Source organism: Astatotilapia calliptera, chromosome 19 (assembly GCF_900246225.1).
Source record: "Astatotilapia calliptera chromosome 19, fAstCal1.2, whole genome shotgun sequence".
NCBI lineage: Eukaryota > Metazoa > Chordata > Actinopteri > Cichliformes > Cichlidae > Astatotilapia > Astatotilapia calliptera.
Window position 1 is genome coordinate 19,777,060 of NC_039320.1, and position 14,714 is coordinate 19,791,773.

The 14,714-nt window shown below is 40.8% G+C and overlaps 2 protein-coding genes across 3 annotated transcripts; both read left to right on the forward strand.

The window, feature by feature from the left end:
• Positions 1–1,636: 1,636 nt before the first annotated feature.
• sumo3a (small ubiquitin like modifier 3a) lies at positions 1,637–5,361 on the forward strand. Of its 2 annotated transcripts, XM_026152685.1 has the most exons (4): positions 1,644–1,799; positions 2,678–2,806; positions 2,897–2,968; positions 3,107–5,361. In XM_026152685.1, exons 1-4 carry the CDS (start codon positions 1,779–1,781, stop codon positions 3,167–3,169), a joined length of 285 nt encoding a protein of 94 aa, XP_026008470.1. In that variant the 5' UTR covers positions 1,644–1,778; the 3' UTR covers positions 3,170–5,361. The 2 variants fall into 2 exon arrangements, with proteins under 2 accessions (XP_026008469.1, XP_026008470.1); XM_026152684.1 differs by having other exon boundaries at positions 1,637–1,799; positions 2,678–2,968.
• Positions 5,362–8,179: 2,818 nt separating this feature from the next.
• On the forward strand, positions 8,180–14,063 carry LOC113012768 (thrombospondin-type laminin G domain and EAR repeat-containing protein-like). Its single transcript, XM_026153095.1, has 12 exons — positions 8,180–8,404; positions 8,898–9,244; positions 9,655–9,745; positions 9,842–9,998; positions 10,093–10,224; positions 10,305–10,375; positions 10,511–10,669; positions 10,757–10,958; positions 11,038–11,270; positions 13,023–13,201; positions 13,326–13,427; positions 13,614–14,063. The coding sequence occupies exons 1-12, from the start codon at positions 8,252–8,254 to the stop codon at positions 13,765–13,767; spliced, it is 1,980 nt and encodes a 659-aa protein (XP_026008880.1). The 5' UTR covers positions 8,180–8,251; the 3' UTR covers positions 13,768–14,063.
• The last annotated feature ends 651 nt before the right edge of the window (positions 14,064–14,714 follow it).

The window sequence follows — 14,714 nt, forward strand, 5'->3', positions numbered from 1 at the left end:
TCAGAGCACCGCACTACTCGCTGGAGAGCTTTGCAGTTGTAGGCGGTGCTGTTGCCATACCAGGTGGTGATGCATCCAGTGAGGATGCTCTCAATGGCACAGTGATAGAAGGTCCTGAGGATGCGGGGGCTCATGCCGAATCTTTTCAGTCTCCTGAGAAAGAAGAGGCGCTGCTGCGCCTTCTTCACTGTTTTGTTTGTGTGTACTGACCATGTAAGATCCTCAGCCAGATGTACACCAAGGAACCGGAAGCTGCTCACTCTCTCCACAGCAGCGCCGTTGATGGTGATGGGGGTGTGTACTTCTCTGCACCTCCGGAAGTCCACTATCAACTCCTTTGTCTTTGCGACGTTGAGGGTGAGATGGTTGTCTTGACACCAGTGGGTCAGGGCGCTGACCTCCTCCCTGTAAGCCGTCTCATCACCATTGGTGATAAGACCCACCACTGTAGTGTCGTCCGCAAACTTCACAATGATGTTGGAGTTGTTAGTGGCTGTGCAGTCGTAGGTGTAGAGTGAGTATAGGAGAGGGCTCAGTACACACCCCTGTGGAGCACCAGTGTTCAGTGTGATGGGGGATGAGGTGATGCTGCCCAGTCTGACCACTTGGCGTCTGTCAGACAGGAAGCTAAGGATCCAGCTGCAGAGGGAGCTGCTCAGTCCTAGATCCTGCAGTTTCCTGTCCAGCTTCGAGGGAACGATGGTATTGAATGCTGAGCTGTAATCTACAAACAGCATTCTCACATACGTGTCTCTCTTCTCCAGGTGTGACAGGGCAGTGTGTAGTGTCAGGGCTATGGCATCATCAGTATTATTTTGGATTTTATCTAATCCACGCAGTGTCAAAAGTACACATACAGGCTCAAGTGTATACACTATATTGCTAATAGTCTTCACTTGCTGCCTTCACACATATGAACACAAGTTACATTCTTAATCCATAGGGTTTAATATGATGTCTGCTCACCTTTTGGAAAGAAGAAACTACCAGTTGCATTCAAACATGATCACTAACAAAAAGTAAACAGGCCTTCACCTTGTTAAACTGATAGATATTGTAGAACATTGAATAGCACTTATTAAGGGAATTAAGTGATTTGATGTCTATATTTGAGTCTGTATTTCTGCTTTTGACCCTGTGTGGATTGAAGAAAATCCCAAATAAATTCAAAGTTGTGCATCAGATTGATGCATACTGTAAATTAATCATTCCTGACTGGAAAAAGAACAGTTCAAAGAAATTATTAAAAGCCCCAAATTATCATGACTTTCATGCCCATAATGAGTGTATAAGAACTTCTGACCACTACTGTATTTCTGAACTTCTTAAAACATATAATTAAATTAAAAGAGTCAAAGTATTATTAAAAATGACAATAATAATACACTAGGATATTTAAACATTAAAGAGCTTAACCAATTCTGAAGTCTGGTCTAAACTAAACTAAGATGGAAACAAAACATTTTAAATGAATGGAAATTAAACTACAGAACTTCAATAGCTACCACTTACAGGTGGCTCGTTATTTGGTTTAATTTGTGCGCACAATAAGAGATTTTCATATAGATTCCTCGCGTGATCGAGTTTTTTTTGCATAGACGCGCGCTCCCGCGATTTGGCAACCACGTGGTGTTTTAAGGGCCAATGGCTTATTTGCAGCAACGGTCTGAAGCGCGCACCCGTTAGCAGGGCAGAGGAGAGGACAGAAGGCGGCAGAAAGACAAATAAAGCCGAACTAGCAGATTATTCTGTAAACTGCAACGCGAAATCCTGCCGAGATGTCAGAGGAAAAGCCAAAGGTAATATATAGAGGTTTATATAACTGCTTGCTTGTTATGATGGCTGAGGCGAGCTCCTGCGAAACCGTCGCTTATATGTGCAATCTAAAAATGGCCTGGTTTGCACGTTTCTCTAAATCGGCGCAGTGTTTGTTTCGCAAATGAATGAGTACCCGCACATTCATATGTGCGTCTATATGCGCTCACACAGCTCACTGTAGGTGAGTTTGGGAGGGATGTTGTCCCGCTAATTGGGGTCTAAAAGGTTGGGAGCAGGAATGTCAATTACACCATGATTGTTATTTGCGGATTTTTTTCTTTGTCGAAACGGGACCACGCTATGTCCGCAACGCCGCAAATGCCGCAACTGCAGCAGTGGCAGAAGAGCGCAAATGGAGGTGACGCACCGCCTTAAAAACTGATGTGACTATGGTATTCTGGTAGTTTTTATTTTATTTGTTTTAATTTTTTCGTTGTGCTGCTTGTTGTACCACAATACTTCATAACAAAACTGCTAGCAGCGTTAGCCGGTAGCTAAACTCGCCAGTGGTTCTGAGCCTAGCCCGGAGCTAATGATGCTAACGTTAGCGCCTGTGAGTGCCTTGTGTGAACGCATATGGTAGCATGTCTGTGTTATTGAGCTCCAATGTACGTTTTGTTTTAATCAAAGCATCAACTGAATAGTATGGCAGTAATTCAACACAAGTCACATCTGTGTTTTGTGACACGGCTGTTAAAATTGTGGGATTATATGCCTATTAGTTTACTTTCTGTATGTCTGAGCTAGCAAGGCTAACAGTATTGTGGATGTCGCTTTAAAGAAAACGTATACGTACTATGCATTACTGTGGTTGCTAATCCATTTGTTTATCAAGTGTTAAACCATTGTGTTTCTACAGGAAGGAGTAAAGACTGAGAATGACCACATCAACCTCAAGGTTGCAGGGCAGGATGGGTCGGTGGTTCAGTTTAAAATAAAAAGGCACACACCTCTCAGTAAACTAATGAAGGCATACTGTGAACGACAGGTAAGCTGCTGTAAGTTCTTAAGCAGCATGATTACATGCACACTTAACTTTGCTGTTCTTTTAACGGAAAGGCGGCATCTTCATCTGCAGGGTCTCTCAATAAGGCAGATCAGGTTCAGGTTTGATGGCCAGCCGATCAATGAGACGGATACGCCTGCACAGGTATGATTATTATGCACTTGTAACCATTATTGAAACACATTCAGTTTCTTTAAGATTACAGTGCACTTGTCCCCTAAATAAATTGAATATGTTTGCAATACTGTAAAATAATTAATATATGGAACATCTTTTTCTCAGCTGGAAATGGAAGATGAAGACACCATAGATGTTTTCCAGCAGCAGACAGGCGGCCATTGCTAAGCCCTACCCACCTCATTGACGGCCACCCTCAGACAACGCCCTCAACCATCTCACTGTCCATCCCTTCCCCACCACTCCCCTCATATTATTATTATTATTATTATTATTATTATTCTTTCAGTTTAAAGATGTCTGTCATGGTTTTCGTCAGGTGTTGGCGGGGGGCCTCGTTGGCTGTTTATGTGCTGTCTCAGTCAGGACTGAACTTTTGTGTGTCAACAGTCTCTCTGCTGGCCAATCAGGACACAGATTTCCTTCTGGCACCGCTGGCTGTGATTGGACCAACAACTCATCACAGCTGTTCCTGGTTTGTCACTGCTTTTGGTTCACTGTGCAGTGAAAGCTTAGTATCCAGTAGTTTGTCACTGTTTTCATCCATCAGGGTTGAATGCGAGGCTCTGCAAGTGTTTTGTCCAGGGGTCACTGTCAGTGGGCATAAAAATGGTTTGAAGTGGAAGCACTATCTGAACATAATACACACATGCTTCCCATTTCACATTGCTTTTCTGTGTGTTTGTTGTCTGAATGGTGACTCGTTTTTTTGTTTTTTGTTTTGTTAAATGAATTTTAATTCTTTGCATTTTAGGTGCTTCTGCAATGTTTCTTTTCTTTTGTAAATGTTAATTTTAGTTTTTTCGTCTGTTATTTTAAACATTAACACCCATGGGGCATATGGTCGACATTTTTTCCCCCTCCTGTACAGCAGTATCAGAATGGGTGTTAGATAAATGTTGTGGGACTTGGACCAATACTCCAAAAACAGAACGTCTGCTTCATATTTGACGTGCTTCTCTTTAAAAAGCCAACTTCAAGGTGAAAACTGTCACATTTAAAGGCATTTATATTGCATCAGTGTTTGCTTCCTCTTAGATGGCTACTCAGTGAGTGACTGTGGGTGTCTGCGGTACAGATGGATATATGCTTATGCAGAAATGCTTGTTTCAGGGGAAAGAATTCATCTATATCACAGAAGTGCATCCACTGTGTAAGCTGGTCGGCGTTTGATTGTGTAAAGAATCTCTTGGTGCAAAATACATAACATTTTTCTTTTTGGTTCTGTTTTTTTCCAAAGTGGGCTAGTGACCGGTCCTTGTGATGATCTCAAAAGCAGGTCTGCTTGTTGTAGAGGGTGGACTGTGAGTGGGAATAACTGAAAGGTTCCTGAATGTTTTTTGTTTTTTTTTTAGGTCAGGTGTCTCATCCCCTGTATTGCCCTAGCACAAGTAGGCCAACGGGAACACTGAGTTTTAGATGTGCTTTGAAGAGGAGCAGGTTCAAGTTTGAGCAAGGGTATCCAGCAAAAGTTGGACTGTCTTTGCTAAAAGACACCAATGACACTTTTCACTACTGTGCCAGCTGCTGAGATGCTGTCTGCTTGTGTGTTGTTACAGTGGCAGTCTTTCAAGTGGTGATGAGCGTCTTTCACTATTTTTACATTCTGGAGAGTGAAGCATGCAGTTCGTTTCATATCAGGAGGTCAGCCATTGGAGTTTGGGAGACAAGTGTTCTGTACCTACAGGGCCCCGTTCTTCGTATGTGGGTAACCAAATTATCTTTGAATGTAAATAGTCTGAAATGAGCTAGGATTTCTTTTTTCCCCCTTTCCTCCCCCCAGTTCAGCCACGGTTCATTAAGCTCAAATCCTGAAAAGAAAAACCCAGCTTTTTTGAAGTTAGTTGGATTCAAGTTATTAGAAAAGGTTGCACCTTTCAAAGTTAAAAACACACTGCAACAAAATGAAATGTAGGTTTTAATACGTGCTTTAAAAACTGTCTGAACACTTTCAGCTACTACAGTAAATGTTTTTCATCTTTTATATGAATAGTTAAGAGTTGGTGCCAGTACTGAGAAATGAAACCTTATTTCCTTGCACAGCCATCAGTAAGCATCTGTCAATATTGTATTGCACAGAGAAATGTTGAGTGTTTGTGCGACATGCATCTGCACAAGCCAGTCAGCAATCATGATTCCAGCTTTCGTCACACAAAGTAAGAGCACACTTTACGATGCCAACAAGCAGCCTTCCGCTCGCATTTCAAGAACCCAGTGAGCTGGACAAAGGTCAGCTGAGCTAAACTGTAAAGTACGAAGAACGGGGACCAGGTCTTGTCATGTTATGTTTTCTCTACTGATTTGTACATTATTTGTGGTCTTTTACTACTGTATACAATAAATATAGTTTGGTACTCAGATTTGATGTCAAGTTTTTGTTTTTGTGTTTGACCAGCTAATCTGTTTGTTTTAAAGAACATAACTTAAAGCCCCTTTTCTGTCTCCAGGGAAGGGAGGGGTAAAATTTGGGTACCCAGATGCACACAGATGGGAGCTAAGGATCCAAAAGCACCGAAAACCTGCTTTCTAATGTGCAAAAGTAACCATTAGGTGGCACCACTGGTCCATACCAATACCATGTCTTGGGTTTGCTAAAGCTTTGCTTTCATAAAAACATGAAAGTAGTGGGAAAAACCGTAAACTTAGCTGAAGTGTGTTTCAGAAAATGAGGTTCTGAAGTGGTCCTCAAGCACACTTCTTCATGTAGTAGACAAAAGATGACTAAATTTAGATAAATGAGTTAAAAAAGGACAAACACTGATTATCATCTAAAACTTCACCATCGTCTTTATTACCCAGGTCCAAATTTAGAACGTGGCATCTCATCTGATAGTCTGTGTGAATACTTGCATTCAGTATAACCGGAACAGTGATAAGATTAATCATAGCGGCCGATGAGTCAAACCAGGAATAAGGAAAATCAGGCACCGGTGGACAATCTGCATCTGCTTTTCTTCATCTAAACGGGTTCAGGGGTGTAACTGCTGTTCCTGGCAGTAAGAGAGATTGATGAATGGATAAAGGAAAATATACTGGTATGTATTTTGCATCCTTGATATTTGTGGCGTCCATAATCTTAATGTGGGTGGAAGAAGAAAGACTGTGTCATTTGCCTTGTAAATGTGCCGGATGGTTCTGAGAGATCTGACACAAGCAGACATGCCGCTGTTCCTCATGAGCACCTGGTGACCATCAAAATAAGATTAAACAGACTTGAGGAAATCAATGAATGTCGAGTTTGAGTGGCACTGTACACTTTCAGGTACTCCACTGTGACTGACTTGGCCCACCCAGGTTGACATACATGCAAATATGTATTAATTGCAAAAACTATCTGACCAAGCTGCTCTTAGTACTTTCTCCATTACAGTCTTTGCTTATGTTAATACTATTTTGCTAATTCAAAACATATATGTGGTTCAGCATACTATTTAGCTTTACTATCTTGAAACATAATTACTTTTTCAATACTTGCAGAGCTTTCAGGAAGCATCTAGATGTCCTGAACATACACTAAAGTGCGATCACAACTAATATAGTAAAAGCTCGGCTTGGATGCACTGCTTGACCAAAGCTCGTGCAAGTGTTGTTGTTTTCTTTTGATTGCCTTTTAATAATAACAATAAAAAAAGCCCTTTAATCAATCATTTTTCATGTGATCACATTCAGATATTGTGCCTGTCTGCTTGTCTGTGAGCGTACACGTATACATTAACAAAGTGGTGCAGCTCACCCCTCTGGCAGGTCTGTGTCATCAGATTTGTGGTTGAGTGCGGATGACTGACAGGGTGCTTAGTGATTTGCATGAGTCCGGAGTTTAAAAGGAGCTGCAGGTGCAGGTTTTTCCACACTTATGAATGGATCTCTCCAAGCGCGGATGCTCTGGGACTTCCTACTCCTAACATCAATCTTAGGTTACCAGTGTGACTTTAATGATTGTCACCCGAATTTCTTCATAGACATTTTTTTGTTTGGAGCTGGAATTCTTAGCAGGCTCAATATGAAGTGTACACAGCTTTCTGGTGTGTGTTGTCATTTAGGATAGGCAAAGAAATACCTTCAGTATGGAGACATTCCTACCAACTGGAAACTGAAACAAACCGATTTTCTGCAATGTCAACGCTGATATTTATGCCGTTCCTTCTCCTGGGGTTAAGAGTAACTGAGACAGCCACAGAAACATGGAGGCAATGTACAGGTATTATTCAATTTTTATTCTATTTTATCTCTTCCAGTCTCAGCTGAGTTCAGCACATGTAATGTTTAGTTAATTATTATACAGCGAATGGCTTACTGTTTCATCTAAAACCCAGGAAGCCCCTCTAGCTAAAATACTTTTTGGTAATTCCAGCTGTCTGCATCTGCCTACAGTACAGTAGGAGTGCTTCTCTGTGTGGACGTGCATGCCACTTTAACCTAAATGAACATCCATAAACAAGTACAGACATTGGGTGTGGTTGGGATTCCACAACAATCCCGTACACATTGAAATATTAGGACGTACACAGCGCATGTTTACGTGATGTCTCATCAGTGTGGGAGTATTATTATTTTTCTGTTATCGTTGCTTAGGAAAGAGTATCTTTTTAAAAAAAATAATTAAATAACAAACCCACTGAAGTCTCATAAAACCCCACCACTACCTAGGGCTGTTTCTCACACTCCAGGGTGTGGTGGTGGCAGTAGTACTGGGACATTGAGGAATTTATTAGTTTCCTGTGGATCCTGACCTTTTTGACTCGTGTCCCTTTAAAACAAACCTCTGGTTTTGAAGATGCTCTACCACACTCAGCACTTAAGGTATATAGAGTAAGTAATCCTGCTGGTGCACTAATCATTTCAGCTCAAACTTTATATGCTCTTAGGTATTTTTCTTTCTTCTTTTTTTTTTTTTTACAATAAAGCATCAAATCACACTTTTCATTGCAAAACCTAAAGTTATTAAATTATTCTAATGTACTGAAGTTGAGTGAAAGTGTGAAGTACGGTGAATAGATTACTTCTACTGCAGCCTGAGAGCGATTTTGTTTAAATCCACTTTAAAAACTTTCAGCTTTTATTCTTTTCTAACCCATTAATCATCCCAGGAATTCTGCAGTGTTACTTTCGCAACACGAGGAAGTTTAAAGTTTGGCCATAAAACTCACTGCCATAGTCTTTATTTGCATATTTTGTTCAGGTTCGCTTCCCCTGGATCTTCTATCTTTTGTCCTTGAGAGGGACCCATCCAAACTTGTGCCGGGGGTGCACATGAAGCAGGCCGGCGGGGTGAGGGGGATTCATTTCTCAAGCCCTGATACTGCACTGAGCTTTCCCTCCTCCCAGATTCTGGTGAACTGTGACCTCTTCCCCAAGGAATTCTCCATCGTTCTGACATTAAAAGTCTCCGACAGTGCACCCAAGGTGAGCATCTGACTGAAACGCCTCGGTACTAATGACTGCAGGGGTGTGAAAATAGGAATATGTTGCAAGTAATAACAGTTGATTACTTAAGTAAAATAATAGATGCCACCACTCCACCCTGCTTTGCTTGAGGAGATGTTGTGTGTTACATAAATAGAAAGACTGTGTCTCTGCAAACCCAAAACACAGAATAGATTTGACAGAAATTCCTGTTACAGTGCCATATTAACCCTGACAGAAAGATGAATGCATACGCTGCTAAACTTGACACAGATGTCGGTATTGCTCATATTTACTGCCTATTGATTTATTTGCAATTAAACTTACATGCAAGTCTGTTCTTCTAGTGCAATTTAGTGTTTCAAATTGCAACATAGTTCATTACCCATCACCTAAAAAACTCCATTCTTGATTAAAAAGCGTATGCACTTTGTTAGCATCGTCCGCTGCCAAATTCAGTGTGTCTGGGCTTCCTTCTTGTTTTTCCAAACAGGGGAATGAATATGTGTTTTCTCTGATGGGGCCGAAAGGACGACCAGTGGATCAGAACAAAGAGGAGAACGATGGAGGCAGCAGCTTGAAAAGCAATAAAGAGTCAAGTATCACCGGAGAAGAGCAACACAGTCAGAAGACAAGAGTCAAAAGTGATGGGCGCCTCATTCTTGGACTTAAATTCTCGGGAAAGCGTCTGCACTTCCTTTATAAAGGTCACAGAGGGGTTGTAGAGCACTGGGTGTTTCGAGGCACCCAGCTGGCTGACAGCCAGTGGCACACTCTTGTTTTAGCCATTGGTAGTCATCACGTGAAGCTCACAGTGGATTGCAGCTCACCAGTGGAAATGTAAGCTCAGTTTCTCTCCCCTCTTTCTCTTCTCTGTTCTCTGGGTGGATACGTCTGTTTCCCACTTTACTCTGTTCCCTCCGATTTTGCCTTGAGGCGCAGTAGATCCTTCACCACAATAAAATGGTCCTGCTCAAAATCTGCGTATGCCCTGCAGCCATATCACAGTAGCCTGACAGTGTGTGATAGATGGTTTTTTAGTGGAAATTCCCTCTGGCACGCCGAAAGGAGGAATATCAACACCCACACAGCACTTGTACATGTAATACAGTTCATGTCTCACACTGAGTCCTAGAATGAGAAGAACAGAGTGAACTACTTTAATTATAGAGAATTTAGTTCATTTACAGAAGAAAAACAACTTACTCCACCTATTAGAAATAATTATGTATATCTTTTATGGCAAACAGCATTCCCTCCAGGCCTTTCCCTTCAGACCTCAACATTCAGGGATCCAGATTCCACATTGGAAGTCGGGGGCTGTGGAAGGGCTTGTTTTCAGTAAGATGCCTTTCTTTATTTCAGACTATAATAAGATTTGTAAAGGATATGCCATGAACTCGGAAATGATTACCTCTTCTGTGACCACATATCCAGGGTCTACTGCGACAGCTGGTTTTGGTGCCAGGTTCAGATGCTACCCATCAGATCTGCCCCTCTTCTGACCCCCAGCTAGCAGCTCTGTCAGTACCACCACTGTTTTTAGACCTGCCAGCCACAGGAGCAGAAGATGATAGACATGGGAATACCTATGGTAATTTGCATATGCATGTATTTTTACTCAGTATAAATAAGACATTGCATGTTTGCTTGCCTCTTTGATTGCTTTCTGGTTTTTAATATGTCAGAAACTGAAGCTAGAGTGTCTGTGGGCTTGGAGAAGTCATGCTCAGAGCAGCTACAGGGCCAGCTGTGGTTTAATCCCCTCAAAAAGGGCCTCTACCTCTGTGACGGTACAGTTTGGATCACTGTGTTAGAAGGTGAGACTCCAACTAACACTGTTTCTGTTCTTGTTTCTATGAAATAAAATCACATAAACCATTCATTTTCATTAACACAGATCGCAAAAGGCTGGACTATGTGCTGGAACATCAGGTGCTCACCACCAGCTCAGAGACCCACGACATAGAGGTATTTATCCACCATTTGCTGTGAAACTTACTTAGGTCTTATTGTCTTATACTTTATTGTCTGATACTTTTGTTTCACTTTCATTTGGGATTTCCTGTACATAAACCCGCTGTGAAAAAAAAATCCAATCTCCAGCTGTTCCAGGTACCTGGTATGGGTCTGATGGCTGCTATGGCTCATCGGTCGGCATCTGGCTCTGCTGTGTATCTCTGGACTAAAACAGGTTTCCAACTCTATCAGAATATCAGCACCAACGGAGCCCTGGCTTGGAGGCATTTCAGCATGGGCAATAAGGTGTGACAAGTTAGTGGAAAAATCACACTTTAATCCTACTAAAAGCTTTAAACCTATACTCTTTCTCTTTTGTTGTTTTTAATGTAGATATATCTGGTGGTGTCTAATTCTGGGGGAGACAGGCGATTTAACAAAGACTCACAGGCGGACTTTTCTGTGATTTACAAGTGGAGCAAAAGGAGAAAAAGATTTGTGCAGTTCCAGACTCTGCAGACGCACTGTGCCCGAGACTGGGAGGCATTTAATATAGATGGACATACATATCTTGCTGTCGCTAATCATAGACAAGGTAATATAAATATATACCTATACTACCCGTTAACTTCCACAGTGTCTGGCATGGCATCTTTTGCTTGTTTGGCTTTTAGGTGACAAGAATCACACTATAGACAGTGTGATATACAGGTGGAACAGATTATCAAAGTCTTTTGAGGTCCACCAGATGCTCCAGACTTCAGGGGCGTACGACTGGGAGTTCTTCACTGTCGGACCTTACTATTTCCTGGTGGTCGCCAATGCTTTTGATGGCGTGACCACTTCTTTAGACTCCGTCATCTACGTTTGGGTGAATGGAAACTTCCAGGTGTTCCAGAAAATTAAGGTTTGTGATAAGAATAATGTAAAATGGTAAATGGTAAATGGGCTGCATTTATATAGCGCTTTTACTAGTCCCTAAGGACCCCAAAGCACTCTACACAACCAGTCATCTACCCATTCAAACACACATTCACACACTGGTGATGGCAAGCTACATTGTAGCCACAGCCACCCTGGGGCGCACTGAAAGTAGCTCAAATAGACTAAAAATATTTTCCTATCAGCTGTTTGCTGCTTCGCTACAAACCCCTCAAAACTCTGAGTGGGTTTGAGGACGGCATGGTTTCCACTCCATGGCAGGAAGTCATCTTCTGACCATTTGGGCTTTGGTTTCTCCTGATGAGATCTGTATCTGATGATTATGAAAAACTACCTTAAAAAATAGAGTATGTGGTTTGCTATGATTTGCTTGAGCGATAACGGTGCTTTGACGTGTTACTGATAGTGAATGGTATATTTGAATCAAACCACATCTGATGTGAGAGTGTTGACACATTAATAGTCTCGAGAGAAAACAGGAGGAATTGTGTAATTAAGGGGGACGCCCCATGCGAGATGTGAGGATGTACATGAACACCTCAGGGCTGCTGGTAATTAATTAACTGAAATAATAAAGAAAATGGGGCAGAAAACATATTTATCACATACTTTTAGTCATGTTGGCTCTTTGATTTCACAGAGGCAAAGTGAGTCTGTTAGCTCAAAATAATTTTAGCCCATTGGCTACATTTAATATTATCAATTTGGATCTCACCTATCCAGATCTTTCATTTACGTTGAATTAAAAGAAGGACAAGTTCACTCTGAAAATGCTCACATTTAATGAACCATCTATCTACAAACTGATGAAAGGCTTGACATGTCTTCAGAGAAAAGGTGGCCCATATATCTTTGCTTTTTTTGTTTATTGGCATATGCTTTAATTATAGAGAGTCTTAAATCCAAAAGCATCGGCACGCCTCCTTAAGTATCTTCAGTTTTGGATGGCGCGCCATAGGTAATGTCTTCGTGACTCTGGCTTGGATAAATCTATCATGGGGTGAGCCATTTTTAATGGCTTATAATATTTCCTGGAACAAAGTAAATGAAAAGTCCAAGTCATATTTTAAGCTGTCCAGTGGATGTCAAAAGAATGTCCCAACAAGTTCACCCCGAGATTGGAGCATTGGAGCAAGACTGTGCATTGTTCAGAGAAATAAATAAAAAAACAACCCAAGAGTTACATTTCTGATTCAGACACAGCACAACTAGAAAAAGACTGAACAAGTATGGCTTGAGTGGAAACGTTGCTAGGAAAGACTCTTCTCTTAAAAAATAACATGGCATCACGGATTAAGTTTGCAAAGTCGCATTTGAACAAACCACAAGATCTCTTGAAGAATATCCGTTGGAAAGATGAGACCAAAGTGCAGATATCTGACCATAGTGCACAAAATCAGACACAGGTTATCAGCACAAACACCTCATAGCAGCTGTCAAGCACAGTGGTTGAGGAGGGATGATTTGGGCTTGTTTTGCAGCCAGAAGGTCTGGGTAACTCCTCTGTATACCAAAGTATTGTAGCCACAAATGCGAGGCCATCTGTTTTGGCTGAAACTGGATCCTGCATGTATCAGCAGTTTCATCTAGCACTGTAAAATATAATAGCAGCAGAACTCTTCTCATCAGCAGCAATATGCAACTTACTTAACTTCTGTGTGCCACGAGTTTCCCATTTGAAGGCTAAAGTATTTGATTTATTGATTGTTTCTTTTAGACGTTCTGTGCCACAGACTGGGAAATGTTCCAGATTGACAGCAGAGTTTTTTTGGTTGTTGCCAATGGACACAGACTCCATGGTAATGGACCGAGTCAGTACACCATTAACTCCACTATCTATGAACTGGACATGAGTGCACAGCTGTTTGTCCGCTTCCAGGACATTGTCACCTACAGGTATAGATGTTCAATCACCAGATAATACTTACCAGGTGTACACACGCTCAGAAACATTTTCTTGATGTGTCTGCTGTCATTTTATCTGTTCATTATCTCCACATACCTTCCTCTTTCTTTCCAGTGCAGTGGATTGGGAGTTCTTCAGCCTTGGGCAGGAATATTTTCTGGTTGTTGCTAACTCCTTCAATGGAGAATCCTACTCTCTCAACAGCATTCTCTACAGGTATTCAACTTGTCAACAGCACCCCTCCCAATGCGAAATAAGTCCACCTTATTGCCTTTTGGTATCCGCCTTGAAACCATCTCAAACATCACACACACACAATTCTAATATTGATTTATTATCTTACCGTGAGAGCAGATGGAAATACTGCACTAATGGGATTCATCTTTTCTGTTTTGCTTTTAGGTGGCAGGGATATGAAGGATTCGTTCCTGTTCATTGGCTGCCAACGATCGGGTGCAGTGACTGGGAATTTTTCAGCGCTAAAGGAGAATCATATTTAATCTACTCCAGTGCCAAGGCACCGCTCTCCAAAGTGTTCATGCTGAAAACCTACTAGACAAACAAACAAAAAAAGTGTGGCTTTGTGTCCTGCATCTGTGTAATTGTACACAATCTATCATGTATGAAAATAATTTGCAAAAGGTCATTTAAAAAGGTCATTTAATGGTTACATTAATTATTGAAATTTTATTGACTTTTTAAATTATTGTCTGCTCAGAAATTCCCTCAGGGTGTTGGCTGGGGTACCTTTGCAGTGATCAGCCCTGCATACAGTCACCCTCCACACAGTGATATGTTAACCACTGATGTACCTCATTTTAAGACAAAAAAAATCACATGGACCAAAGAAAGTCTGTTTTTAATATATATTTGTGTGTATCGTGTGACAAAACTTAATACAAATTTCTATATACTCTCTCTCTCTGTAAGAGCATTGTGATTTAATATTATTTTGTTTACTAACTGTAATATGTTTTCTTAAATAGAAAAGTGTATTGTTTGTTGTTATATTTTGCCTCTGGCTGCATGAATTGTATATGAAAAGTGATAGTAAATTATTGAAATTTAAATAAACTATAATTATTGTGTTTATGTATGGAATAAGAGTTGTTTATACCAACAGATAATGTTTAATATTTGAATGATGATTTATTGAAGTTTTTTTTGTAGCTAATCATTTATTTGGTACAGTTTTCCTTAGACAAATAATTACCCATTGAGCTCTGACACTCACAAGATGTTGGTCTATAAAAGACTACAAATCACATAATACATGCTTAACCTCAAAGCATAGACTTGCCGGAATTGTAGTTTTTACACAAAATTATTTTGCTATAATCAAAACGTAGATATGAAACGTGGGCTTTATCCATACCTGTATCATAAAATTACATAAAATCGCAGAAATTAAACTGGTTAATTATGGAAAAGAGCTTCAGTTACTTTCACTGTTGTGTGCGCATTAACCAAGCTTGGTACTACAAGAACCATAATGCATCATTT